The sequence below is a fragment of the Sceloporus occidentalis genome, unplaced genomic scaffold (genome assembly GCF_023333645.1).
Source record: "Sceloporus occidentalis isolate IW3139 unplaced genomic scaffold, rSceOcc1.0.p SCAF_4, whole genome shotgun sequence".
Classification (NCBI taxonomy): domain Eukaryota; kingdom Metazoa; phylum Chordata; class Lepidosauria; order Squamata; family Phrynosomatidae; genus Sceloporus; species Sceloporus occidentalis.
In genome coordinates, this window is record NW_028316984.1 from 63,046,063 (window position 1) to 63,073,136 (window position 27,074).

The 27,074-nt window shown below is 40.0% G+C and overlaps 1 protein-coding gene across 1 annotated transcript in view; it reads left to right on the forward strand.

The window, feature by feature from the left end:
- Nucleotides 1-2,085: 2,085 nt before the first annotated feature.
- The window catches only part of DPP10 (dipeptidyl peptidase like 10), an 817,369-nt gene continuing 792,380 nt past the window's right edge, over nt 2,086-27,074 (forward strand). Inside the window, exon 1 of the mRNA XM_089520160.1 lies at nt 2,086-2,401. Coding sequence (XP_089376286.1) covers nt 2,342-2,401 — 60 coding nt within the window. The 5' untranslated portion in view covers nt 2,086-2,341. The remainder of the gene's footprint in view (nt 2,402-27,074) is intronic.

Genomic DNA, 27,074 nt, shown 5'->3' on the forward strand with positions numbered 1-27,074 from the left:
ATCCACTTTCTAGATTCTGTCTGTATCACCTTCCCTTCCTTCCTTGACTTTACTGTAATTTTCCAAAGAAATAATAAAGGCAAACTAAACAAAATAAAAATGAAGACCAGAAAATAGAGTTCACACATAATGACCATGTTTGGTTCAGTATAAGGTAGCATTGTGTGTTCCTATGTATTACTTCTCTAATTTTAAAGGACCTCAAAAATGAAGTCTTTCACACCACTTATAGTATGTCTTGAGAGACTGAAATGTTCCCCATTAGTTTTGGACACTGCCATTTGTAATGTCAGGATTATATTGATTATTTATACAGAGATTGTCCTAGAAAGAATGAAGAAAGATACCACTGGTGGATTATGGTACATATCTCATTGGAACAGGGATAAGTAAATGAACCCTGATGTTTACGATAGTGTTGTTAGATCTTATAATAATGTTGCCAGAGTAGGTATCAAAATACGTCTGGTATGCAGTTGGCCCAGTGTTTGTGTCTTAGTTTGTGACCTGCTGATGTGAGTGAATCTGAAGCTCATTCTTAGAAAATGAAGCATATTATATACTCAGCATTCTAACAATTGGCCTCTTCATTCTATACTGCCAGCACCATTGGCAATTATTACACTGAGTTCATGTTCATGTAAGAGTGATTACTGTAAATCCAAGACTTCTGATGCATGAGTGGGTAGAATGAGCATCCAATCAGTTTTCTATGGCTTATGGTTGTACCAGACCTTTACCCAGTGTAGTGTTCTGGCTTTTGCAAAGTGTTGTTGGGGCAAAAAAAAAAAAAAAAAAAAAAAAAAAAAAAAAAAAATCAACATCATCTTAGGATATGACAGTACTATAACAGTCCTGATACAATCCTTTTGCTCCAGACATAATCACTGGGGCTCCATCTGCACTGCAGAAATAATATAGTTGGATGCTCCTTCCACTGCCATGGCTCAGTGCTATGGAATCCCAGGATTTGTAGTTTGCTGGGGCACCAGAGCTAAATATCTCACAAAACTGCAAATCCCATAATTCCATAGCATTAAGGCATGCAGTGAAAGTGACATCTCTCTACATTTTTTCTGCACTGGAAAGGTAGTCTGGGTTTTATCCAAATTTAGTAGTTTGCAGCAGATCTATAGAGCCAGAGTAGTGGATTGGTCTGAGCACTGGGCTACGATTTGAATCATGGCTTGGCTGTGCAAACCCATTGGATGACGGTGGGCAATTTTGATGCAAACACTTTGTGCTGTTATTTAGTCTGTAACCCTGCTTCGATCCACTGGGAGAGGCAGGGAAACATTATTATTATTATTATTATTATTATTATTATTATTGTTAAAAATGGGGACATACTTTATCCAGCCCAATCTAAGACAAACCCTGCTACAGTTTTACATCACTTTACATAACATCTGCTTGCACCAGAAGCAAGGCTACGGCTAGTGGTAGGCACATGGGGGAAATGATATATGATATATAGACAGGTGTAGAGCATTTGTATGGATCAAAAATGCACCTGAATGGAGGCCCATAGTAAGCATGGTCAAAAGTGTAAGGCATCAGTGCCCCTTTCTCAGCTAGGGACTCCATTTGGAGAGACTCCAGCTACTATCTAGTCCTAAGAAATGGACCAGCACATAATGTATGCAAAAGATCAGCACATAATGTCACAAAGCACAATGTGCAATAGTGTGACTAAAGAAAAGGAAGTTCCCTTGTGATATTTCTAAAACTGAATCAGCAGATAGGCAGGGTTTGATAAAGTAATGTGGAAGGCTTTTCTAGCCCTCTGCATGGATTTCAGCTACTTTTCCCATGACCATCTAAATATATGGAAATGAATGTGACTACACTACTGCTTCTCTCTCTCTCTCTCTCTGTGTGTGTGTGTGTGTGTGATGTTTATGCTATTCTAACAGAAAAGCTAGTATATAATAACAACCTGAGTTTGATTAATTCCAAGGAAGGAAAGGGTGTGCTTCTTTAAGCCACTGGGCTGCAGTAAATACTGATGCAGTTTGCTGGTACTCTGTTCTTTTCAAAGGGATGGAGAGATCGCTGGATGCACTGAGGAGCTGTCACATTCTTAGTGCTAGAGAGGTGCAGTGCAAGTGAATGCAAGCAGCATTTGAGCTCTCCGCATGCACAGGTTTCAGAAACGTGAAGAATGATGGATCAAATGCATATTTGACAAAGGTTGAGAGACTCAGAAATCTGACAGCATCTAGAGTCATAAGCACTCTTGCAAAAGGAGCAACAGCAGAAGTCTGAAAAGGAAGCAGGGATTTCTAACGATTTGCTCTATAACTCCTTGTGGGATTTGCACTGTCCTGGGTGCTGAAACATGAACCAAACTGCAACAGTGTCCCATCAGGTAAAATGTCAGTCTTCCAAGGCAATCAAGGTATGGACAGATCAATATTGTTGCACTATGTGTGTGTGGCTATCTAAGCTATCTAAATTTCTATCTATCTGTCTGTCTGTCAGTCTATTGTCTTTCTATTAACTAATGATCTGTCTATGTGTCTATGTATCTATATACATACATATGGGTTTGTGTGGTCATTGTTATTCCACATATTTAGGATGCTGTGATATATTGTCTGGCTAATTTGTTTCTGGAATGGAAGAAAAGTCTTGGATCATTTTAGTTTGAATTACTTGAATAAAGCTTGCATTGGTATTCCCTTTACTACTCAGGATAGCATGGTCTGTCAGGTTTCTAAATATGAATATTTGTATAATGAACACATTGGGTATGCTTGCCAGTATTTTCTATGATGACAGGCAAAAAAGCAGAGTACAGGTGTACCAACCTGTAAGATTATTTCTTGCATTTTTGGTTCACAAGAATGAATACCTTAGCCACTGGGATTTTGAATTGTCTTGTCAGTCAATCTGGCTATAAGGTCAGTTCCGTTGTATGGATAGATAGGTGAGCCAAGTTGAAATGAAGTGGAGCACAGTTGGCTTGCTGGTGTCTTGTTAATTGAAAATGTTTTTGGTGGGTGAGCTAACTCAGAGGTAGAGTGAAAGGCTGAAGTTTATTGATGGCCCTGTCACTTTGTGAATAGTCTTGACTGACATGGATTGATCTGTTAACAGTATCAAATAAGCTCTCTCATCATTTTGTGTTCACCTTACTGCAGTTGGGGGCATATCTGTACATATCAGAGGTGTGATGAAGGAAAGATAGTTCCAATTTTGCAGTGAAGATGGTTGACAGAAACATTTCACTGATTTTTGTGTATCACCAGATCTATCCTTTACAGTAAAGTCAAGATTTGTGCATCATTTCTTTTTAGCTTGTTTGGTGTTTGGAAGGTTACTATATGTATATCTGTGACTTAAAAATCTTTCCAATGCTCTTTTTTGGGGTATGTTATGGAATCACTCAAACAGAAGCAAAGAACAATTCTCTCTCTCTCCCTCCCTCCCTCTCTCTTCAAAATGCACAGCAGAAACAATACTACATGGAATATCTAGTTTGCAAATTTCTGAAACTGCACACCACACCGCCAACCCGGTGTAAAAAGGAGCCATGAAATGCAACTCCTATTTGCTTCGTACAAGAGGTGCCATAAGCATCCTGGTGTGGCATTATGATGCCCCTCATGTGCAGCTCCATTTGGGCATTGCACACAAGGGACGTCATCACGGCATGTACCATCTGGACAGGCGCATGCCAAAATGGTGGCCCACAGACAGCAGTAGGGCTCTGAATGTGTGAATGCAGCCCTACTGCAGCCCTAGTTCGGGTGCAGGCTGGCATAAGGTGCCAGTGTGTACACCCTCTAAATCTCCTTTACTTGGGATTATGTCCCACTTAGAGTAGTCACACAATCTTATGCAGGTTTATTCATAAACAAGTGTCACTAAGTTTAAAAATGCACACAGGCAAGTTAGTGTACATAGACTGAATATCTTCCTTTCAAGGAAATACACACAGAACTGTTTACCCATATGATATCGCAAGATCTAGAAGCTTTGTGTGTTCTAAGAAACATCTGAAATGAAATGAAACCAATTTCTAAAATTAAATTCTAAAACTAATTTAAGTTTTGTCTCTTCAGTGTTCTCACCAGGATAAAGCAACCTTTACAATGCAATCCTATATGGGTCTAATGAAAAGTGAAAACCATTGAGTTCAATTGAGCTAACTCACTGGTAACTACAGAAGAGCTGCTGCCTTGTGTGTCTAAATAGGTTGTTTCTGTAAGGCATATCATCTAGTGCTTCCTTGCAGGCAGCAGAGGAAGAACTGTGGGATTAACAATCAGCTACATGTTATCTATAAAATAAAATTGGTAGTTATATTATGTTTATATACAAAGGTATGCCAATGTTTTAACTCCATTTGAGCTGAGAATACTGTATCTGGTTTGTCATCATATCATCATATATTTGCTTTATACTATATCATCCTATATCTGGTCCATACTATACTGTATCATTCTATATAGTATATGCTATACATGAACTTTAATCCCTTTTGAAAGCCTGCAGTCTTAGTCCTTACACTGTACTTATTCTATGCAGAATGTGCAATGCAGTGTATAACCTATATCAAAGGTGCTACAGCTAAATCAAAATTTCCACTGATGCTGATGCTTATTAAGTGCATTTGACTGCATGCCAGTAGGCAAACATGAAAATGTAACTTTGAAATTAAAAAACCCAGGCAGGTCAATATTTGGACAGCAGAAAGAAAGAGAGATGAACCAGTGCAGAAGTGTGTGTTTAAGCACAAAACTACTATGATATGAGAATGTTCACAATATAAATATTTTGTATTTTATGTTCTCTTTTTGATGTCAGGTATATTATGGACTTTGCAAACAGTTGAAGATACTGCAGTGCTAAGTGAATGGTTGCAGCATCCTAAACATAAATTGAAGTTTGCATGCAGATTGCTTCAGTAGTTTTAAGGCACAAGTTATTTGATGTGCCTTCTTAGTAGTAGTGTTTCCAATAGAAAAGCAGTGGAGAGAAGAGTTAATCATCTTCTCAGCAATCAACTGGAACTCACAAAGGCATTAAATTGTACAGGGAATTGCTTGAGAGCACATTAGATATGCAACCTACAAGCTAGGGTAAGTATCACATACCATATAGCTGGAATCAGACCAATGGCAGAAGAAAGTTGGGAATGCATCTAAGACATAGAAGACATCGATTCTCTGCCTTACCCTATGAATGATTGTATTTGTATAATTGTATTACTTGTTTTTATCTATTTTTATGAGATGTTTTAATAGTTTTATAGTCTGTAAACTGTTTTGATCTAGGGAAAATGGTATACAAATAAAATTTATTATTATTATTATTATTATTATTATTATAGAAGTGAAGCAAAAGCATAAGCAGAAGGAAGCAGGGAATGGGTCTACACCAGAAGAATGGTAACAGCCAAGATAAAGAGGAATTCTGGGTCATTTGCACTCTTTCAGGGATGTAAATGCTAGGAACAATTTGTGCGCTTGCTAAATCCTTGGCTTAAAAGAATGGCAGTTAAGACCTCAAGCATCTTCATTTCCTGGCAGAGCTGATCACTGTCCACAGTTCTGCTTTCAGATAGGCCATCTTGAATATGCCCCCACAGACAGGGTGGTTGTGTCTGGAGTCACTGTACCACCCACATATGTACTTTCATCACACCGTGCAGTCTTAGGAGAAAGAAATTCTGGCATTATAGCTCCAGAACCTTGGTCATCAAAATTTGATCATCTGGGACTTTATTCATCAAAGTACTGTGTCTTTTTACAATATCCATGTAATGGTTACTCTCCCATCCCTCCAGCTTCTGACTACCTAGATTACCGCACTACACTCTTAAAGCGTTGTTATTCCATTATAACTGCTCTGGGTGCCTCCTGTTGTATTCTGGGATTTGCCATTAAGGGTGAGGCATTTAGAATTCTCAGCCAAAGAGCTCTTAGGCCTCACTGAACTACAAGTCTCAGAATGCAACAGGAGGCAGCCAGAGCAGTTATAGTGGAACAGCAGCACTATAAGAGTGTAGTGCAGTAACATAGTACATTTTCCATTCCATGCAGGGTCATAAAGACAGGGGCATGCAAAGGTAGGAGAAAAAAGTGATAGAGAAGACAGAGAAGCACATGAAAGCAGGGCAGCTGGTAGAAAATCAGACTTGTCCTTTTTGTGAACAGCATGTACTGAAAACTAGGCATGAAAGTGAATCTCCTGAAGGATCATTCATAAACTTGAGCTCTGAAGATGTCAGTCTTCATAAGCAAATGATCACCAATGTTAGTGCAATATGGTGGCCTTGGGGCTGGCTGCATGTTCATTAGCTTGATTCAGCTGTTTAATATTAGCTTCCATTATGTAGGAAAAGCTAAACAACTCTTCTCAAATTATAAAAAAATGATTGTTGCAAAATACTAGTAGAATCTTTGAACTGCAAATGGAGCCTCTCCTTTGATTCACATGCCCTAAAATGACCACATTCTTTCCACATAGCAGGGTGTGTAACAAGGGTGAAGTTTTGTTTGTACTGCTGCAGTGACAGGCTGGCAGATGGCTGAATGTATTTATGAACAAGCACATAATAGCAATTTTTTGATAATTGTCTGAACAGGCAGCATGGCACGTAAGAAAATTATGGACACAATTTTCTTTGGAAGCACACTGGGACTGCACTATTATGCTAAGCATATTTTAGTGTGGACAAAACAAACCCTGCATCAGGCCTGCAGGGAATCAATTTAGTGTTATTTTTTCATACTTGTGGATCATACAAATATTAAACAGTGAGGAGTTCACAGATGATGGGGCTAGTGCTTGTTCTAGGTTTAGAAAATTCCATTTTATTTTACTTAGCACATGTGCATGTATGAATGACTGCTTGTATGACTATACACACATCTCAGTAACAGGTTGTATGGCTTTAATCTGAGACTGGTCTGGGATCTTTTTAAATACCTTAAGGTGGGCTGGAAAAATTTTAGCTTTGTAGATGCTTTGGATTTCCACTCCCAGAATCTCCAGCAAGCATGATCAGTGGTAAGGAACTGTGATAAGTATGGTCCAAACAGGGGGAAGGCAAAAGAAGTATTTAGAAAAATATTCTACCTGCTGCTACCAGACTAGGACCCCTTTCACAGTCCACAATTATAGCTTTTTGATCCCATTTTAACTTCCATGGCTGTATCCTATGGCTCTTGGATTTGCAGTTTGGTGAGGCACCAAAAGAACTCACTTGCTGAGAATTTTAAGTGTCCCCAAAACTACATATCTCAGGAACCTCCACAATTAAACTGGAACCATAGATCTGTAACTGTGTAGTGTCAAATGGCCTGTTGTAAGTCAGGATGAATCAGATCAGAAAGTACTGTTGGTCTAACTTGGCATATGGCATTTTCTTTTATCTGTACACAGTTTTGCTTGTCCTAAACATGGGATGATTTTCTCCTATGGAGAGTAACGTGAGGCCCTGGGATTTTTTTTAAGCTATTCCTTTTAGGGGCTCTCTTCCCTGCTTATGCCCATCTGTAAATGATAAGTATAAATATTACGCTGCAATGACTTTTCAGTTGATTTCAGATAAAACTCTCAGCCTTCTAATAAAACATTCTCTTAACTGTGATTCCCTTTTCATCTTTTTCTGAAATACTCTCAAATCTTTCACTCAGCATCTCTCTGAATAATAATTTTTCACTTACATCTCTATACCATAGAAAACTTTTTAAGGCTTAGCAGGGAATGCTAAATACCCATCTTATTTCTCTGTATTACAAACTCTGATTTCAGAAGCCACCCCTTGGGCAAAGAACATGTTTTTATTCTTTACAATGTTGGCTCATCCTCTACAACTGCTAGCAAATTAGATCCTGTGGTAAAGTTTCATCAATCTAGTGTACCTTTATGCTTTACTAATAACAAAATGGAAACTGGTGTCAGAAATGAGAGAAATGCTAAAACTCCAGTTGCCTTGTTAAAATGTGTGATTAATGTACAGTAGAAACATTTTCCAGCTGCCTGTTGCAGTGAGGTCTTAAATGTGCATGGTAGAAAACATTTTTTAAAAATTTCACATTGCCTTCTCGATATTCCTATTGCTTTTGCATTGCATCTTAGTTTCCTGGATCAGTGGGAATCATATACAGAGAAGTGGCTGAGATATTTCCTGGCATAAAAATGGAATTTACCACATTTCATTTCTTCTCTAAATATTAGAATCTGTAATTTTTGTGTATTGAGATTTTGTTTTGTTTTTCCGTTTTAAAAATTGGTTGTGAAAGAGAACGAGTGGACTCTAGATGCCATCACATTTCCTTTGTGTTGGTCCCTGAAGCAATTCTTGGGCTGAACCAGATGCTTACTTTTTCAGGAACTAAAAGTGCCAATTTAGTGTCACAGACAAGTTGGTCATGTGAGGAATCCTATTCTGTAGTGATCTGTTGTCAAGCCACATAAGAGTGGCATGGAGCTGTCACAGTCCTTGTGTTTAGGTTTCCGTTCCATTTATGGAAATGTTCATGGGGGAATAGTATGTTTCTTCCATGGGAAAAATGATTTGCTATCACAATAATCTGGGAATGAGGAAGATAAATTCCTGTTGAATATTCTGTTTTTAAAAATATATTTCACGAGACACAAGTGCATGTGTCTTTTTACCAGAGCTTTGAAACTCTTTCCAAAACTCTAGTGAATATGGGTTTAATTTTTTTAATATATGCCAAAACATTATAATAGTGGTGAGGAAATTAAATGTTTGGGTTATGACCACATTTTTCTCTAAGTGGAAGAACTGAAGCCTCACCTCCAAAGTGGTGGGTAGGGTAGAGATATTGAAACTATCATACCAGTGCAGTCAAATGGACTGTCTATATTGGAATCTGCCATTAAAAGCATTAGACAAAAATCTGTCATGACAGTAGAATGCTTCAACAGTTCTAATATTGTAATATATTACAGAAATAAGAATTTTCATTCGGTCATACTCTTTTGTTTTTGTCAGCACATTTTCTGACTGAGTTATGAGGAGATTGCAAACTGGAAAGCGCAAATTTAGCTGATAGTTCCTTCTATATGTGTTTAAATTAAACAATCAAAGGTCAAAACTGAAATAAACTACAGCTGGCCCTCAGTATCCACGGTTTCTGTATCCATGCATCCAATCAACCCTCCCCATTCCCCACCCCTCAAATAATTCCAAAATCTAACCTTGCTGTCATTTTATATATGGGATACTATTTTATTTTGCCATTGTATATAATGGGACTTGAGCATCCACAAATTTTGGTATCCACAGGGGTCTTGGGACCAAACCCCAGCAGATACCAAGGGCCCACAATTTCACACATTTGGAATTGTGTTCCTTGAATGACTATACATATGGATGACATATCTGAAATCAAGGGGCAGTCTGAGTTTAGTAGTTCCTGGCCTGGGTAAAATGACTGAACTAGATGAACACAGAAACTTTAAGTGCCTCTAATGGAGGCTAGACCCTAGATTCCAGAAATCATAGCAAAATTTAATCACATCAACAAACAGTGAATGTTTACACTGGGCACTGAATATTTCAGTTTTATTTCTGTCCCTGTTATATCCAAGAGGTACACCCCCCCCTTACCAGTTACATGTATGGGGCATTCCATAACAAATTTGTGGATGGCACAAGTACAATATTATTTATCTCAATGCCCAGCAAAATATCATGTCTGTAGCAGGCAAAGTATTATTTCTTTCCCTTTGCCACTTCTCTTTTTCTCACAATGGCATTGTTCTATTTTGTATGCAAAGATTTGCATAAGCAAATCAGTCATATATATGTGGATTATTGAATATATATGATCAGCCCCTTCTTTCCTCTGTTTGAACCACTGAACAGACCATTTCTGAAATGTGCAATGCTATAAAGCAAGCCACTATCTGAAAAATAACACAATTGCTTGGTCCATTAAGAATTATTCTATACAATGTACAACAAATGTCACACATCACTAATATGAGCTAATGACATCTAATGGGAAGACTGTCTGAGCGGTTAGTACTCTAATAGCCTTGAATAGACTTTACTGCTCTATTTTGTCCCAACAGCGATGCAATTCCCAGCTGGCATTTTCAGTCTTGGATAATTAGACTTCAATCTCTTCTCATTCTCAGTGATGTTCTTTATAAACCTGACTCTTGCCTATTATACCATTTGTCACACAGATTTCTCAGTTGAGCAAAATAATATTGTGAAAGATGTGACACAATGTATCTACAATGTGTGCTTGGGAACATGGATTAAGGCTGCAGTCGTAAACATGTTTGCTAAGAGATGAGCAACACTGAGTGTAGTGAGCTGACTTTGGAGGTAGCCACAACTGCAGTTAAAACAACGCTCCCCAAATATATCCTTGAAATGGCTGAGCATTTTGTATTGGCAAGTTGCTGTTTGCTAACAAAAACTGCCCATTTTGAAAATCTCTTGCAATCTCTTACCCATTTCCAGGTTTGTTCCTATTACTTCACCTGCCTTTTGGCCCTGCTTTTGGGCTAGCTTATCTCTTGTTGGCATTCTCCAAATCTGATTTACACATACACATTCATCCATCAAATATGCCAATGATATGAAAATGTAGCCATAAATCCGACCAGTAGATTAGCAAATGGATGAGTGCCATCCATTGCTCAGCTTTTTCTGGCTTCATCTAGACCTCTGTTTCAAGATCTAAGCAAACCTATAATCTGCTCCCTCTTTCATCTTTCCAACCAGCAACATCTGTCTTGCTCCGATGTAAGTGGTCTGAGAGAGAGCAGGAACAACAGAGTCTTTAAGATACCACAATGTTTCCCTCATTTCCCCTGCAATATGGCTACACCTTTGGAAATAGAGAAAATTTGGCAAACAGCACATGACAAATATCTTAAGTTTTATGGGAAAAGAATCACTTCAGCTTACAAAGTCCTGTAACACCCCCAACAAAAACACACACACACAGACACAGAATCACACACATGGTTCTGAGTGAAAGCTTGCAATCTAAAAAAATTAATTGCACTCAAAATCAAAGAAAGTTTGGAAAGCAGAAAATGTTGAGCAAATTTTAGATTACTGTTTGAATTGTTGTTAATGTCTAAATTTAATGTTAACATTAAGAAAAGACAATGGCAAACAGGTGAATGTGGGTGTGGGTATACTGTCTGTCTTCAAAACACTGCTAGACATTAGATGCTGTAATGTTCAAAATGGTAGAAAATATCTGATTGATGTGGCCTCCAAATTACCTTGATTGCTATGCTCTTGGACAGGTGGAGGAGTAACATATCATCTGAAAGATACAAAAAAAATGGTATGTAAAACTAGCTAAAAGGGGGGCTATTAGAGAAGCGGGAAATGTCCTGTAAATAACTTTAAAGGATGGCCCACTTCCAGCAGTTCTGTCTCCAATGCTATGCTATACCTTGCAACATATTGAACTCTTTGTTCTCATCCTGTGAATACATAATCTTCTATTTAGCATTTTTAAGAGCAGGTAAATGGTGCAATTGGCAATATAATGTGCTAAAGTGGAAGCATCCTGATGTAGGATTGAACCTTTATGCATAAAAACCTGATGTATTTTGATAATCTCTTCTTCAGTTTTTCAGTTGTTTACAGGCCAGAAATATTTTAAACTTTCCTGGCTTGCTTCTTCTCTCTCCTTTTAAAAAAATATTCTGTGGTTATTGAAAGAAATGTTTTATAAAGCACCCGGACTTCCTCTCTCTTCCTCTCTTCATATCATAACATGAAATCTGATTGTCCTAGGTGTGAGCTACATACTCTGTGAGTACAACTCTGGCCACTAACAGCTTTTAAATTAATGACGTGGTTGAAAAGGGGCATTTTAAAGCAGGTAGGCACAAAATGTCTGTGAAAGGTATAATGAATCTTTTGAAAGCATGGTCAGTCATTTCTTGAGTTATAATCATGACTAAATTTGCTTCTCAGAAAACACTGTTAACTTCAGCAAAGTATTCTATAGTGTTTCCAATTTGTTTGGTGAAATTAAGATATGAGACTGCATTGGAACATTCTTTTCTGAGGTATTCTATATGAGTTTCTAAATATCTTAAGCTCTTCTTTCCTGTTGGTTATTGACAAGGCTCAATTATCAATGGTACAATTGGAGCAAATGCTGCAGAGTTTCCATAATAATAATAATAATAATAATAATAATAATAATATGTTTTATTTGTATACCGCTTTTCCTACGATCAAAGCGGTTTACAGCAGACATATGGATATACAAGAGGACAAAGCAAATAACAAGTTCAATACAAGCATAGCAGTAATACAAAATCCAATATTACAATAGTACAGTTAAAATACAATTAACAAAGATAAGAAAAAAGAAAAAAACCATTATACTAGCTGATACATGCATACACTTACATCCCATATCCAACTCTCCCCCCCTCAACACACAACACAGTAGCAGAGAAGGATACAAACAATCAATCACTACAACTGTACAGCTAGCAGGAACCCAACCCATCTGACTCTAAGATGTTACACAAGTGCGCAGTTGCGCAGTTGAGATGTTAATGTCCATAGGTGGCATCTCTGGGACGGTGCGCAGATGCACAAGCAGACACCCGAGCCCAGAGAGCCATACTGATGGTGGTAATGAAAGCATACACACCCAAGCTTTTTGTGCTTCGATCCTGTCAAGACAGAAATGCTACTGGAAGATGGCAGCTGTTGATATTCCACACACATGGCCTGAAGGCGTTGGCAGTGTTTTTCATCCAGCCCAGTGCCTCTCTACAATGCAAGTAAAGAGGTGTTTGGTGTTTTGCTATGTCTGTCTTTGAGCTGGCACCTTGGTTATGCCAAGTGGGACACAGGGTAGGGTCTGATTCAAAGCTCTTCTTCTCTCAGTCCCCAAAGAAGCTCCTCTAGCTCTAGAGAGGCTTTCTTTATTATTAACCTTAATTTTTAAGCACTGTAAATTTACACAGCACTGTACATACAATCTTTTTAAATTAGATGATTCCCTGCCCTCAGGCTTACAATCTTAAAAAGACACGACACAAAAGGAGAAGGGAGTGGTGGTGGGGACGGGGATCAGGTCCAGCAGTTCTTCTCAACCTCCAAGGCCTGGACCAAGGGAGATGGACTGGAGGGAAGGCTTGGCATCTTGGAGCTAGCCTGCCTTTCTCTCCCTCAAGATGGTGGATGAAGGGAGGGCTTGTCTTCTTCCAGGCAGGCTTGGTGAAGCTAGCCTGCCTCTCTCCCTCAAGATGGTAGCTGAAGGGAGGGCTTGTCTTCTTTCAGACAGGCCAGGTGGAACTAGCCTGCCTCTCTCTCCCTCAAGATGGAGGATGAAGGGAGGGCTTGTCTTCTTTCAGGCAGGCCTGTTGGAGCTAGCCTGCCTCTCTCTCCCTCAAGATGGTGGCTGAAGGGAGGGCTTGTCTTCTTTCAGGCAGACCTGTTGGAGCTAGCCTGCCTCTCTCTCCCTCAAGATGGTGGCTGAAGGGAGGGCTTGTCTTCTTTCAGGCAGACCTGTTGGAGCTAGCCTGCCTCTCTCTCCCTCAAGATGGTGGATGAAGGAAGGGCTTGTCTTCTTCCAGGCAGGCCAGGTGGAGCTAGCCTGCCTCTCTCTCTCTCAAGATGGTGGCTGAAGGGAGGGCTTGTCTTCTTCCAGGCAGGTCTGGTGGAGCTAGCCTGCCTTTCTCCTAAAAACACCATGGGGCCTTTTCCATCACTGTGCAAAGGCAGTCTTATAATGGGAAGTCTCTCAGACAGGACCAACAGGTTATACAGACTGGCAGGAAACACCGGCATTGAGGTGGCGTGGGGGCATGGACACCGCATACCACCTGCCCTGACTCCACCCAGATGCCAGTGTCATGCCACCCGCCCGACCAGATGGCAGGCGGCATCACAACATTTCTGTAGTGCAGTGTATAGAAACACTGCACCGATGAAACAGGGAAAAGCTGCTGCTGTGGTGGCAAGGGTAGCTTTCTGCTGCTTCTTTTGGAGTTGGCAAATTGATGGATCAGGGCCATGGCATGTGGTTGCTGCAGCCCTAATTTGGCACTCAAAGGGGTGGTGGCCATCTGTTTAGCTCCCATTTTTGGAACTGCTCCAGGGCCCCAGCCACATACTCTGGGTTTGCTTATTGTCCTGTATATGGAACCTTTCTCACATGCCAGCTTGCCTGCTATGAACCATATTGTCTTTTTAAATGTTGTATACCTTGCAGAAATGATTTCAAAACATGATTTATAAACAACAACTCCTCCTCCTCCTTTCTTTTTTTCACCCAAATAGCATAACACTATGTCAAATAAAATTAAGGGAAACATCTTGCATTAAAAAAATGGAAATATGAAATGGGTGCCATTTATTTTGAAAACTGCATAATATATTCATGTGCATACTGCCCAGATGTCCTGTCACCTTTCTATCTGGAAGTTTGTTCCTCACCATCAACAGCATCAGCCCCTTTCAGCAGGCTGTTATCTAAATCCTCGTCTTCTTGCTTTTCCTCAAAAGAACCACCATTAATCAGTGAATGCTGAATTGATAAATGTGAATCCTGAACTGGTTAGGCTTCAGTATACTATGGAACTAAATGTGACTATTGGCACATGTTTATGTGATACTCATGAGCCAAAAAAGATTGGCATTATGACTTAAACACAACAGGTTTATACAGCTGTAGTAGATGCACAAGCTATACTGAATATCCACAATTTCAACTTTAGATGCATTTTCAGATTTGGTTGCAAAGCTTGGAAATGTAATCTTTTTGGATTATCTTTGTGGCACATTTAAGAGTAACAGTTTTATTTTAGCATTTTTTTATGGATTACAATCAGTTTCTTCAGATATTCATTTTTTTTTTTTAAAAAAAATACCCTTTGGGAGACTGTTTAGATAGTGCTGGTAGGTTGCATACTGCATACCTGTCAGTGATGTGTGATTTTCACCAGTTTTCCTCTCTCCTTCTTGCTCCCTAGCACCACCTCCTACTATCTTACAAAAGTTTTCTGGAACCTCTGGAATACATATGGCAGGAACAGGGGCTGCAAGGAGACAAGAGTACTGACAAAAATGCCCTCATTTCACTAGCAGGATTCTTTTGGCACACCAGAAACCTCCTTCATTGGAAGGGGCTATTTTCTTCATGGAGGCAAAATCTAATCAAGCCTTCCCACAATAGTCAAGTAAATGATCCCACAAGGTAGGGTTAACAAAATGTTAGTAATAATGTTAGCACACTCCAAAACAAGATTTGGCTATGTGATAATTTCACCCGCAGGAGTAGAGATGGAAATATAAACAAACAATCCAACACTTCTTGAAGGAATGATGTTTGCGAGGGGGCACACACAAACACATGCAAACACACATAAATAGGAAAGTACCATACCAGCACTGCTCACAATGTTTGCTAAAAGCTGGAAGCAGTTTAGGCAGGGCACTGTTTACATTTATAATATGTGAAATATCTCTTGCCAAGTTCTTCTCCATTAAGGATGCAGAGAAGTTTTTAATGATGTAACAGTTTTATAAAAAAGATGAAATAGTGCTTGATATAACCCCACTGAAGGAAGGAATAACCACCATTATATATATATATATATATATATATATATATATATATATATATATATATTTGAACCTCCGCTTTCCTCTGTGGACTAATTCTAATGTAATTCTCTCCCCCCCCCCCCCCCCGGTACAGAATTACAGAATGGAGCAACTCACATGAAAAATAGCTTTGCCGCAGAGTCAGTGCTAGACTATGTGTGGGTGGTGGGTGGTGACTTAACTGTTTATGTGCACTCCTCTGCAGGCATTCATTCTTCTGTGTGTGTTGGGGAGGAGGGGGGAGAGGAATTATGCTGGATTCAGTGGTTTTCTGGCATATATGGGTAGATCAGCCAGAACTACACTGCATTTGATCCTCAGTGGTTTCCACCCTGCACTAAAAGCCAAACTAGATAGAACAAGGATGGTGTAAAAGCACTGAACAGGTACATTAAAAACAAACAAACACCAGAAATATTCAAGGGAGAAGGACCGGGGCCATGGGGAGGAGGGAAGAATGGATTCAAACCTTTCTCCCCTCTCTCACACACCTACCCACCACATCTCTGCTGATGCTATTACTCCCAAGATAGAAGATCCAATTGATGGGTCTCTTTAGACTTGGGAGAGTCAAGAGAGGCAATTCCTCTCAGCACTACAGTGGTTGTGACGGAGGAGGATTAAACCCATCTCCACTCACCATCATTCTGCTCACACAGTTGTTTACATTTTGTTTTACATGGTGCATTGTTTTCTCATCGGGAATGTTTCACATGTCTGAGGTTAAGAGGTTTTTCTCTCTTTCTACACACAAGATTTACAGTGTGGCAAAAATTATAACAAAACAAGATTTAGCTAATGTGAATTCTGACTGGACTTTTTGTGGAAGGCACTGAAATCAATGAGTCGAAGGGAAGTTGAGTGCAAACCAGATAAACTGCTATCTGCATGTCAGAAGATACCTGAGAAAAGTCACTATAACCATCAGAATACTGACTCAGACCTCTGGGATCTGTAGTTCAAAAGTAAGGGGCTGTGCAGACCACCCCTAAGGGGCATCCTGCAGCCACCTTCAGCTGTGCTGGATTGGGGCCATGGCAACCATACGCTGCGGCCCTGATCCGGCCTTTTCAAGGCACAAAAAGGAGCCACAAAAAGCGCTTCTTTGGTGCTGCATCATGTGGACACAGTGCCAGAGGAGCGCTGTGATGCCACACACTGTGTGGAACAGCATGCAGCATCACAGCACCCTGGGGATGGAGTCTGGGCATGTGTCATGTGGACACCATGCCCTGACTCCACTCCCAGGCCAACATTAATGGCCTGTCTGCATAGGGCTTTACTTTCCTATTTTTTTAATTTATTTTTTGTTAGAAACAGTTCATCTCCGGGAGAGTGAGAAATGCCCCATATGCATTACTCAAGGAACAATATGGCTTCAGGATTCTCTTACAGTGCAGCAGGCCTACATCTCTGGGGAATTTCCTGTTACAGGGACAGGGGGCTGAATAAGATATGGTTTAGGTCATTTTTTATGTGAAGTCTAAAAACTTTGATGGTTTGCTATTTTGAAGAGCCTTAGAACATGTGTGTGTGTGTGTGCCCATGTGAAAGAAATCAGAGAGCAGCCATCAGAGTTGAGAGCAGAGGGCAATATGTAAGATACAGATAGCTGTGCTATTATGAGACAGGGTTACCCACAAACTGTCCCCAAGATCTAATAGCTTGGATAGGCTTGCCAATAGCAACCCCCCATGGAAAGCCATGGATAAATGACAGGTCAGTGAATAGGAAAACAATTATCCAGTACTTGATTCTGATGTGCATGGTCACCTGCCAAGATGAAACTGTTGTATATGAGTGGGGGCAATCTACCTCAGCTTTGCCTGCTAGGTTTCTCTGTAAAGCAGCAGACAAGATCTCTGGGGAAGGAGGCAGTATTGCAATTGCCTTTTGTAATTCTCTTTCATTATACTGGGTTCCCCATCCTGCAGTCTGTATGGCTGAATGTGTGTATCTGAAGATAGCTGGCTGGGACAAAATAGAGATTCTGTTGGTATGGCACGTACCCAGAATCACTGTTTTGTCCCAGCCAGCTATCTTACAATATACACACTCAAATACTACAGACAGCAGGATGGGATTCTGTTGGTATGCCACCTACCCAGGGGCCCTAAATATCCCAAAGGCACCAGATCCTGTGTGTTCTTTGAAGCTAAGTAGGGTCATCCCAAGTTAGTATTTGGATGGGAGACCACTGATGAATGCCAGGTGCTGTATGCTATATTCCAGAGGAAGGACCTGGTAAAACTACCTCTGAGTATTCTTTGCCTTAAAAAATCCTATGAAAGTCATCATAAGTTGACAGGTGACTTGAAGGCACATGCACGCATGCACGCACGCACACACACACACACTCTCTCTCTCTCTCTCACACACACACACTCCAAATCCTCCCTTCCTGAGTTTACTGGGACAATCTTGGCAGTAATAGCAGCTTCATTTATGTACCACTTCATACTGCACTAAGCAGTCTCTAAGTGGTTTACTGTACAACTGTAAGCCAATTGCTCCCATCAAGCTGGGTACTCATTTTAGCTACCTCAGAAAGGTTTAAGGCTGAGTTGACCTGAGCCCCTGGCTGGAATTAAACTCACAGCCTTGTGGTTTGTGAGTGAGTGGCTGCAGTACAGGCATTTAACCACTGTGCCACCAGGGCTCCTAACATTTTGACTCCTCTTGATTTGTTGTGCTGAAGAATTTCAACTGAACCTCCTGTGTCCCAAGTGGCTCAGGAGTATATCTCCATCATGGCAGCCATGGGGCCATCCTTGTCATGGTGCAGGGTGACATTCTGGACTTTGCTTTTTGTGTTGGGAAGGACAATAATGATCTTGGAGTGCAAAAACTTTCTATTGTTCTACTGTCATTGAAAGATCACTACTTGGTGGCATTAAGACTTACTGGAAATTGGGACCTCTGCAGAGGTGAAGAGTCAATTAAGATGGCTTGTCTTAGGATGTGAGGGCAATCTGGCTGAGACATCTGTCACCCCATTGATCGCCAGGGTTGATTGGGCTGATCTGGCTGGCTAGGCGGGTGTCCCCTTCCTCCCTCACCGCTCCATGTGCGTCCCTCCCGAAGCTGCGTGCTCGGTGGAAGAGGACGACCATCCCAGATAGAAGGAGTGTACCGTTCTTCGGTCAAGGGTATACGATAGCTGCGCTCCCCTGCTAGAACCTCCAAACAAGCTCAAGATGGCTTGTCTTTGAGGGTGTTTCCATTCCATGGAGACCACAACAAAAAGCTGGTGTCAGGGGGTTGCATTTTGACACCTTGGCCATTGAATTGTGTAGGTCCTCATGATTCCCATCAGTCTTCCATGCTATTTAATACATACCTGAATCAGCTTGGAGGGGTTGACCAGAGATTTCTGATGCCTACAATTATTGTTGGTGTGTGCCTTCTGACTTATGACAACCATATTACACTGTTTTCTTGATACGATTTATTCAGAGAGGTTTGCCTTTGTCTTGCTCTGAGGCTGAAAGTTGGTTTCCATGACTGAATGGGGAGCTAAACACTGGTCTCCAGAATTATATTTGCATGTTCAAACCGCTACACAATGCTGGCTCTTGCTGACAAGTATGCTGACACCAAATTATATTTCTCCTTTTCACTTAATTCCAAGGAAGTTCTTTTGATTCTAAATTAGTGCCTATAACCAAGAATGGATTCATCAAATTGAAATTTAATCAAAACAAGGCAGGGGTGCTCCTGTGTCATTGAAAGACAGACCAAGAAATGAGGATTGAGCCTATCCCAGACAAGATTCTACATCTCCTAAAGATAGTTTTTGCAGTTTGGATGTATATCTGAATTCAGTCCTATGCCTGATTACATAAATCTGTGGTTTGCTTAGTATACTAGCTGAACCAATTCCTGTACATGTCTAATCTAGGTATGATGACACATAGTTTAGTTATAAACCCTTTGGATTAGTGTAATATGATATGTGCATGACTGTCTTTGAAAAGTCCTGTGAAACGTCAGATGGAAAGAATATTTGAAAATATTTGAAAAAATGGTTGAAAATGATTGAAAATATTTTCTGTGCAAAGCTCCATGTGCATATTATTCACAGAGGAAGTCCTGAACTGCTAATAGTCAATGAAAACTGCAATTTTCAAAGACTTCCTCACAATGGGAAGGAAACTGCTATCATTACCTTTTACTTCCTTGAATAATGAAATTAATGAAGAATTGTATGTTTCCAGACCTTCAGTCAACAATGGCTGTTTGTGAAATGTCTTTTTTTTACATTTGACTATGGATCTGTTTTAGGGCACATTTCAAAGTTCTTATAAAACTCTATAAAGCTGAATACTGCTGGATCCAGGCTATCTTAAAGACTGCATTTCCTCTTGCCTGGGCTTTGAGACAGATCTACGGGGAAGGACTTCTCTTGGTCCTGCTATATCTAGTAGAAATATGGGAGAGGGCCTTCTCGGCGGCTGCTCCAGAACATATTTTCTGATATTTCTGTGACTTGCTCCCTGATGTCTTTTAAAGCAGGCGAAGCTTTAAAAAAAATCCAATAGGCTTTTGGAAACTATTTTATAAAGAAAGGGCTTATGTACTGTACTGTTTTTATTTCTTGTTTCATTAGTAGCTATTTTTAAAATATCCTCTGATGCTGAGGCTATGCCATCAACAACAGAACAATACACAGATTAACATGGAATTTCCTCCCTATAGAATATATATGTCCAGCTCTCTTCTATGCCAACATTGTCTTCTATGCCAACATTCTCTGAAGATGCCAGCCACAGATGCTGGTGAAACGTCAGGAATAAACTCTTCTAGAACATGGCCACATAGCCCAAAAAACCCACAAAAAATTATGGATGCCGGCCATGAAAGCGTTCGACTTCACATATTTTTAAAATTATTTTTAAAAGTTCTACAGGTGGTTGAAATAGTATTTAAATCATGGCTGATATATTTTTTTACCTGAATGTTGTTTTCCTCATCTGTATCTGTTTTAATTTTTGTAAGCTGCCTAGCTGCCTTGAGACTTGACTTTCGGAAGATGTCAAGGTATAAATTATTAATATATTAACAACAACAACAACAACAACAACAACAACAGAATTAACATGGAAATTTTCATAATTGCAGGGCTATATTAGATACTAGGCATTTAAAGATAAAAATACCCAAAGGATCAAGAACAAGAGTTAATTTTGTTAAGACTAATTTCTTTCAGAACATTGTGAAATGCAGCATGTACCATCTTTCATTTAGTTCCTGCCATGCTGCTGGAAAATGCTAAGCTGTTTGTGTCAGTTTTGAGGGATGAAAAAGGACACATGGCTGGGACTCAGAACAGTGGGCTCTAGAGTTCCTTCCCATCACAGATAACTGAAGGAGGGCTCCAGCAGCTGCCAAAAATATGCAGGGAAACACACAACAGCTGCTGTTGTTTATTCCCAGCCATCAGCTCTACCCTCTAGAAATTTACTTCTGTCTAATAATGATGAAGACATAGGCCCTCACGTTGTTGAAAGGAATGGAGAGTATCACTTCCCTTTCCCACTTTTTTTCCCATTCTTGCCATTGAAATGTAGGAAAGATACATGTGGTAGCACCTAACATGCTTGGTTCTGAGGAAACATACACTTCAGATATTTCTTTACTTTAGATCCTTTCACATACTGCATTGTGGAAAGAGTTAAATAATATAGTGATTTGAGCATTGGGCTATAACTCTGGAGACCAGGGTTTGAAAACTTGGAAGCTCACTGGGTGAACTTAGGCAAATCACTCTCAGCCTCAGAAGAAGGCATAGGAAAGCCCCCTCTAAACAAATCTGACCAAACCCTGTGACCTTAATATCACAATATGTTGGAAATAATTTGAAGGCACAAACACTACATATTTAATGAGAACTTTGAGTTAATAGGAAATGGCTGCGCCGCGAATGATTCAAGGATGGTAGAGGCAAGGGGACGCTTCACTGATGTTTCAGAAGCGTGACTCACCTTCATACCCTTGTGCTTCAGGGATGTTTTACCAGTGCTTTACTGGCACTTACTCACAGTAAGTGCTGGTGTGAAAATCTTCAGATGTGTGGATCACTCAACTTAGAGGTCGGGAAAAACAAGTACCAAATTTAGTGTAACATGGGAAGGTGTCAAGTTCTTTTCCACAGGGAGTGAGAAGATGGTGGAGGGAATTCAAAATCTTTAAAATACAGGGCCAAAGTTCATTTTATATATGGTATTTCACCATGCCATCTGTTGAGGTGGCAGCACACAGGAAAGAGAAGCTTATCTTTTCCCTTCAAAGTCACAGTCCTGAAAAATCTTGCTCACCCAGCAGTTACATGGGGGGGGGGGGGGAATATTCCCATAGATGACATGCTGGAGTACTGCATTCATTTCTGGGCATCTAATTTAAGAAGGATATAAATGAGATGGAGCAGGTTCAGAGAAGGGCAATAAGGATGAGAAAGGGCATGGAGAACAAAACATAAGACGAAAAGTTGAAGGAGCTGGACATGTTCAGCTTGGTGAAGAGAAGACTGAGGTGACATGATTGTACTCTTTATCTAAAGGGTTGCTACAGAGAGGAGTTGGCAGGTCTGTTTTCTGTTGCCCCAGAGGAAGGACCAAGCCCAATTGTATTAAGTTAGAGGAGAGGATTTCAATTGAACCTTAGAAGGAATTTCTTGACAGTAGGAGTGCTTTGGCAATGGAACCAACTATTTAAGTGAGATAGTAGGTCTCCTCCTCTGGATTCAATGTCTTCAAAAAGAGGCTGGACAGCTACCTGCTGGGGATGCTCTAGCTCAGTGATTATCAAACATTGGTCCTCCAGATGTTTTGGACTTCAGCACTCAGATAGCTGGGGGTTCTGGGAGTTGGAGTGCAAAACATCTAGAGGACCAAAGTTTGGGAATTATTGCTCCAGCTGGAGATACTGTATTGAACAGGGGGTTGGACTCAAATGACTCTGACGCCCCTTCCATCATGGTTCTATGATTCTGTGATTCTCCTAGTACTTATTTCTGTGTGGTACCCATATAGTCAAAGCAAAATTTGGGTTGTCCCACCTTTCTGTACCATCTCACATGTGAATGTGAAGTTTCTGCTTCAGATATAAATACCTATTGAAAATGGGCAGTAAATGCACTTAAAGGAACTAATTCATTTCTAAATTTCTAAATTAATTAATTTAGAAGATACTCTAGTGCCTCTGCATATGAGTTTGATTTGTAGTGGCAGGTAGCATTAAACATCTGATGCTTTTATTTTCACGGTGAGAACCTATACACTATTTTGAGACAATAGATAGCAATGTAGTAGAGTGCACAAATTGCATTTTGAGAATATATTCTACTGCATTTCTTTAAGAGGTAGAAGCATGCATAGCACTAATGTTAAAGCTGTAAACATTACTTAACATTTAGTCAATAACTCTTGTCTTCACAAGCCTACAAAAGCAACATACTGTGGGGAAAATACATTTGGCTTGTGTGATTTTGTAGGCAACAATACGAAGAGTGATCTTTTTTTTTTTGGGGGGGGGTAGGGCAATGACCCTGGTTTATTGATTTAGATTCATACAGATCACAGTTTTCTTCATCAAAGCCACATAATCTGCTTTGATTGTGAACTTTTCTAGATTGTTGTTTGTTTGTATTGGCTTTATATCTGACTGTTTACTCCTTTAAGTGCCATCGACCCTTTCACATTAGCCCAGCTGGAAAGTTTTGTTTGTCTTCTAGCCAGATACATAGTATTTCAGTAGCAATTATGAATTTGGTTTCAATCTGACAAGGAAAAATTGTTAGAAAAAACTATGGACACCTGCCACAGGGTATAGATGTATTTCATAATCACAGCATAGAGTTCAGTGTAAGATGAGATGAAGCAATCTCCAGGTCAGAGCTCTACTCTACTGGAGTACATGATGTCCCTTAATGCAGTTCTGTGTAGATTACCCAGCTGAATTCCAAATACTAGTTATGAAATATTGGGTGGAAGGAAGGATGGGTACTACATGCTCCTCTTGAAGAGCAAAGTGAAATTTCTCCCTGGGTCCCTGGTAATGCCTACAGAGAGAACTTCACTCTCTCAACCCTGCCACTCATAAGGGGTAGTAAAACTGATCTCTGGCTACATTTGCAGAACTCTCAACACTTATTGATCTGAACCTTTAGCCCACAGTACAAAGGATAGAGCACAGCTAAAGGAGGGTACAATTGCCTCTCCATATCCATGGATTTTTTTATCCATAGATTGAAAATATTCAAAAAAATAAAAAATAAATTCCAAAAAGCAAACCTTGATTTTGCTATTTTATATAAGGAACATAATTTCACTATGCCACAGTATTTAATGGAATATGAGCATCCACAGATTTTAGTATCAAAAGGAGATCCTAGAACCAACCTAGTGGATGCCAAAGACCCACTATACTTTTAATAAGCAGGGGATAATTAGCACACAAGGTAGGATGCTTTTGATAGGAAACTGGTGTGGGAGGCAACCCTGACTGGGAGCATAGCTCTGCCTAGAGGCTCCAGATTTGAAACCTTGTATGGCAGTTTTTTCTTCAAAATAAAGGTGGCCAGATTAAACATACTTTTAAAAATGCATGAATAAAGTAATGTGCCATTTGGCCTGAAGAATGCCAGCTTGCTACATCTCTCATTAGGTTCATGCACACTATTCATTTTGCTTTGCCAGTTCATTTTCTTATTGAAAGTGAGCCAGATGAACTTGAACAGCGAGCAGAATCTGAATCGTGGCTGATTGTGACTTCTGGTTCTGTCCCAAACCCTGTAAGGATTCAGTAAGATGGTTGAAAACAACTTCTCTACATGCCAACCAAACTTGCTTCAGCTGAGCAGTGGGAAGACCTGCAAAGGCTTGCCAATTGCCCAGATGGAGTTTATGTGCCTACAGTTTGGCAGCTAACTAGCTACTAAGGAGGGGGTTCTTAATAGGTGGGTGTTATGCTTTCTTCAGGGATGTGCTTTTAAATGGCTTTCAATTCAACTTTGGTTTCATAGTCTAGTTTGCTGTGTTTTGCTATTAGAAATTTTGTGGTTTTCATCAGTAATTTTTCTTTAGTTACTCTTGTTACCTTAAATTAGAGTTTGGCAGAATATAGTTGTTGCTTTTTAAATATAAAATTAAAATAATAAATACATAAATAGACCCTTCCTGAGAGGATATTGAGCATCCATAGGGTATGGCTGCAGGGTCATTCGACACAATCCTGTTATTCTTTTAAGTGCATTCTGAACAGCATTTTTTTGTCTCAGCAGACTAATCCTGTTGACTTTGCAGTCATACAGTAAAACAACCTCATGTATAGCAAAGGACTGTGATCACAACTCTGATCACTTACTCACCTAGTAAGTAGAAAACTGTGGTGTCATCCCCTGACCTGTGTTGTGCTACTGTCCTTCTCTTGAACCTCTGATGTCCCTGCTGTAGTCATGTCCCAGAAGGGAAAACCAATGCATGTAGGCAGTACATAGTGATGGCTAGTGGCTTCAACCATGAAGAACCCTGTTGGTTTCATGTATAAACATGGTTAATCAGTATCTCTTTCTTTTATCTTTCTCTTGAAGCCCAAGGAACAGTCCATGATTTCTGCTAGATTTCTGGTAAGGATGGAAAGGATATCTGCAATCAGTTATTTCCAGGTTTGAAAGCAGATTTCCTAACAGTTAGGAAATGCTGATGGGAAGAATACTAGATCAATGGGAATTTTTGTGCCATTTCCCTCTGGTACTTGAGCATTACAAAATGTTGTGGAGAATTCACTCTATAAAGAAAAAAACTGTGGGGATTTTTGTGCTCCCTCCCCCAAATCAGTTTACTGTGTGGGGAAATTGTTTTCTACACAGAAAACAGGGGTAGTCTTGCACAAAATTCCCCAGGTTTTTTCTCTTTAGAATCATTCGTCTGCAGCATTTCAGGACATTACAATATAGAGAGAATACTGTGGAAGAACATCCATTTCTCCCCTGCTCACCTAGTAAGTAGAAAACTAATGTTCTTGCATGTGGGGGCAGCCAAGGATTTATATTCCTGATCTGGCTTTGCTTTGCTGGCACTTGTAGTTTACTTTTAAGACCCATATAGCTGAGGCTTTCATAAGCTCCTTTTTATCTGTGGGCAATTCTTTTGCCTGTTGCACTTTCTCTGTAGCAGGATTTTGAGGGACCAGATGCTATTGTTGATAAGACCTGTTGTAGCAAAGGCCTTAAAAAGTAAACAACATTTTGAAACAGAAAAAAGAAAAAGAAGTCCCTTTATAATTGTTTTTACTACTACTACTACTACTAATATTAATTTTTATTTATATCCTGCCTCTCCCTACAGATTGAGGTGAGTTACAAAAGACAAAAATAACAATAAAATACATTATACATTTAAAATTTAGCGCAATCCCCTACTACCAACCTCCTTCTCTACCCTAAAAACGTAACAAAATAAAAACAACACAATATAAAATCCTAATTAAAATGAATTAATTGAAGTCAAGTTGAGAGGTTACCTACCCATGTACGACTGTTTCTAGGTCCTCCGGCTCTAGGAAGGGTTGCAGCTGGCGTATCAGCCGAAGCGGATAACAAGCGCTCCTGGTCATCACATCTATCTATGCTGACCACTGGAGCAATGAGTCCAGGGGCATCCTTAAGCTGTGAACACAGTCTTTCGGGGGAAGTTTGACCCCATTCAGAACTGGTTGACATATATCTATCCCTAGATTCGGGGTCCCTATAGTGATTATCTCCGTCTTGTCTGGATTTAATTTGAGTCTGTTTTTCCTCATCCAGTCCATTACCACCTTAAGACATAAATTCAGAGGAGAGATGCCATCATTAGTCACTGCAGCAGTCTGACACATGGAGAAACATATCTGGGTGTCATCAGCGTACTGTCTCCAGATGATCTCACCCAGGAGCTTCATGTAAATCTTAAATAGCATAGGAAACAGAATGGTGCCCTGGGGGAGACCAGATTTTAGCTCTCTTTTAGAAAAGTAACTGTCTCCCAACCTCATCATCTGGAATTTGCCTGAAAGATAGGATGAGAACCACTGCAATGCAGTGATTCCAATTCCTAATTCTCCCAATTGTTCCAGAAGCATAACATGGTTGATGGTATCAAAAGCTGCTGAGAGGTCAAAAAGCACCATCAGGGTCACATGTCCCCTGTTGATGTCTAGAAGGAGATCATCGAGTAAGGCAACCATGGCAGTCTCAACTGCGTATCCTGTCCTAAACCTGGGTTGAAATTGATCTAGATAATCCATTTGCTCCAAGACTACTTGGAGTTGAATGGCCACACCCCTCTTGATCACCTTGGTCAAGAATAGTTAAAAAGAGATTGGCCTGTAGTTGTCCGGGGGGGGGGGGGGAATCAAGGGAGGGCTTTTTGAGCAGAGGTTTTATCTCTTTTAAGGTAGAAGGAAAATGACCTTCACTAAAAGATGCATTGAT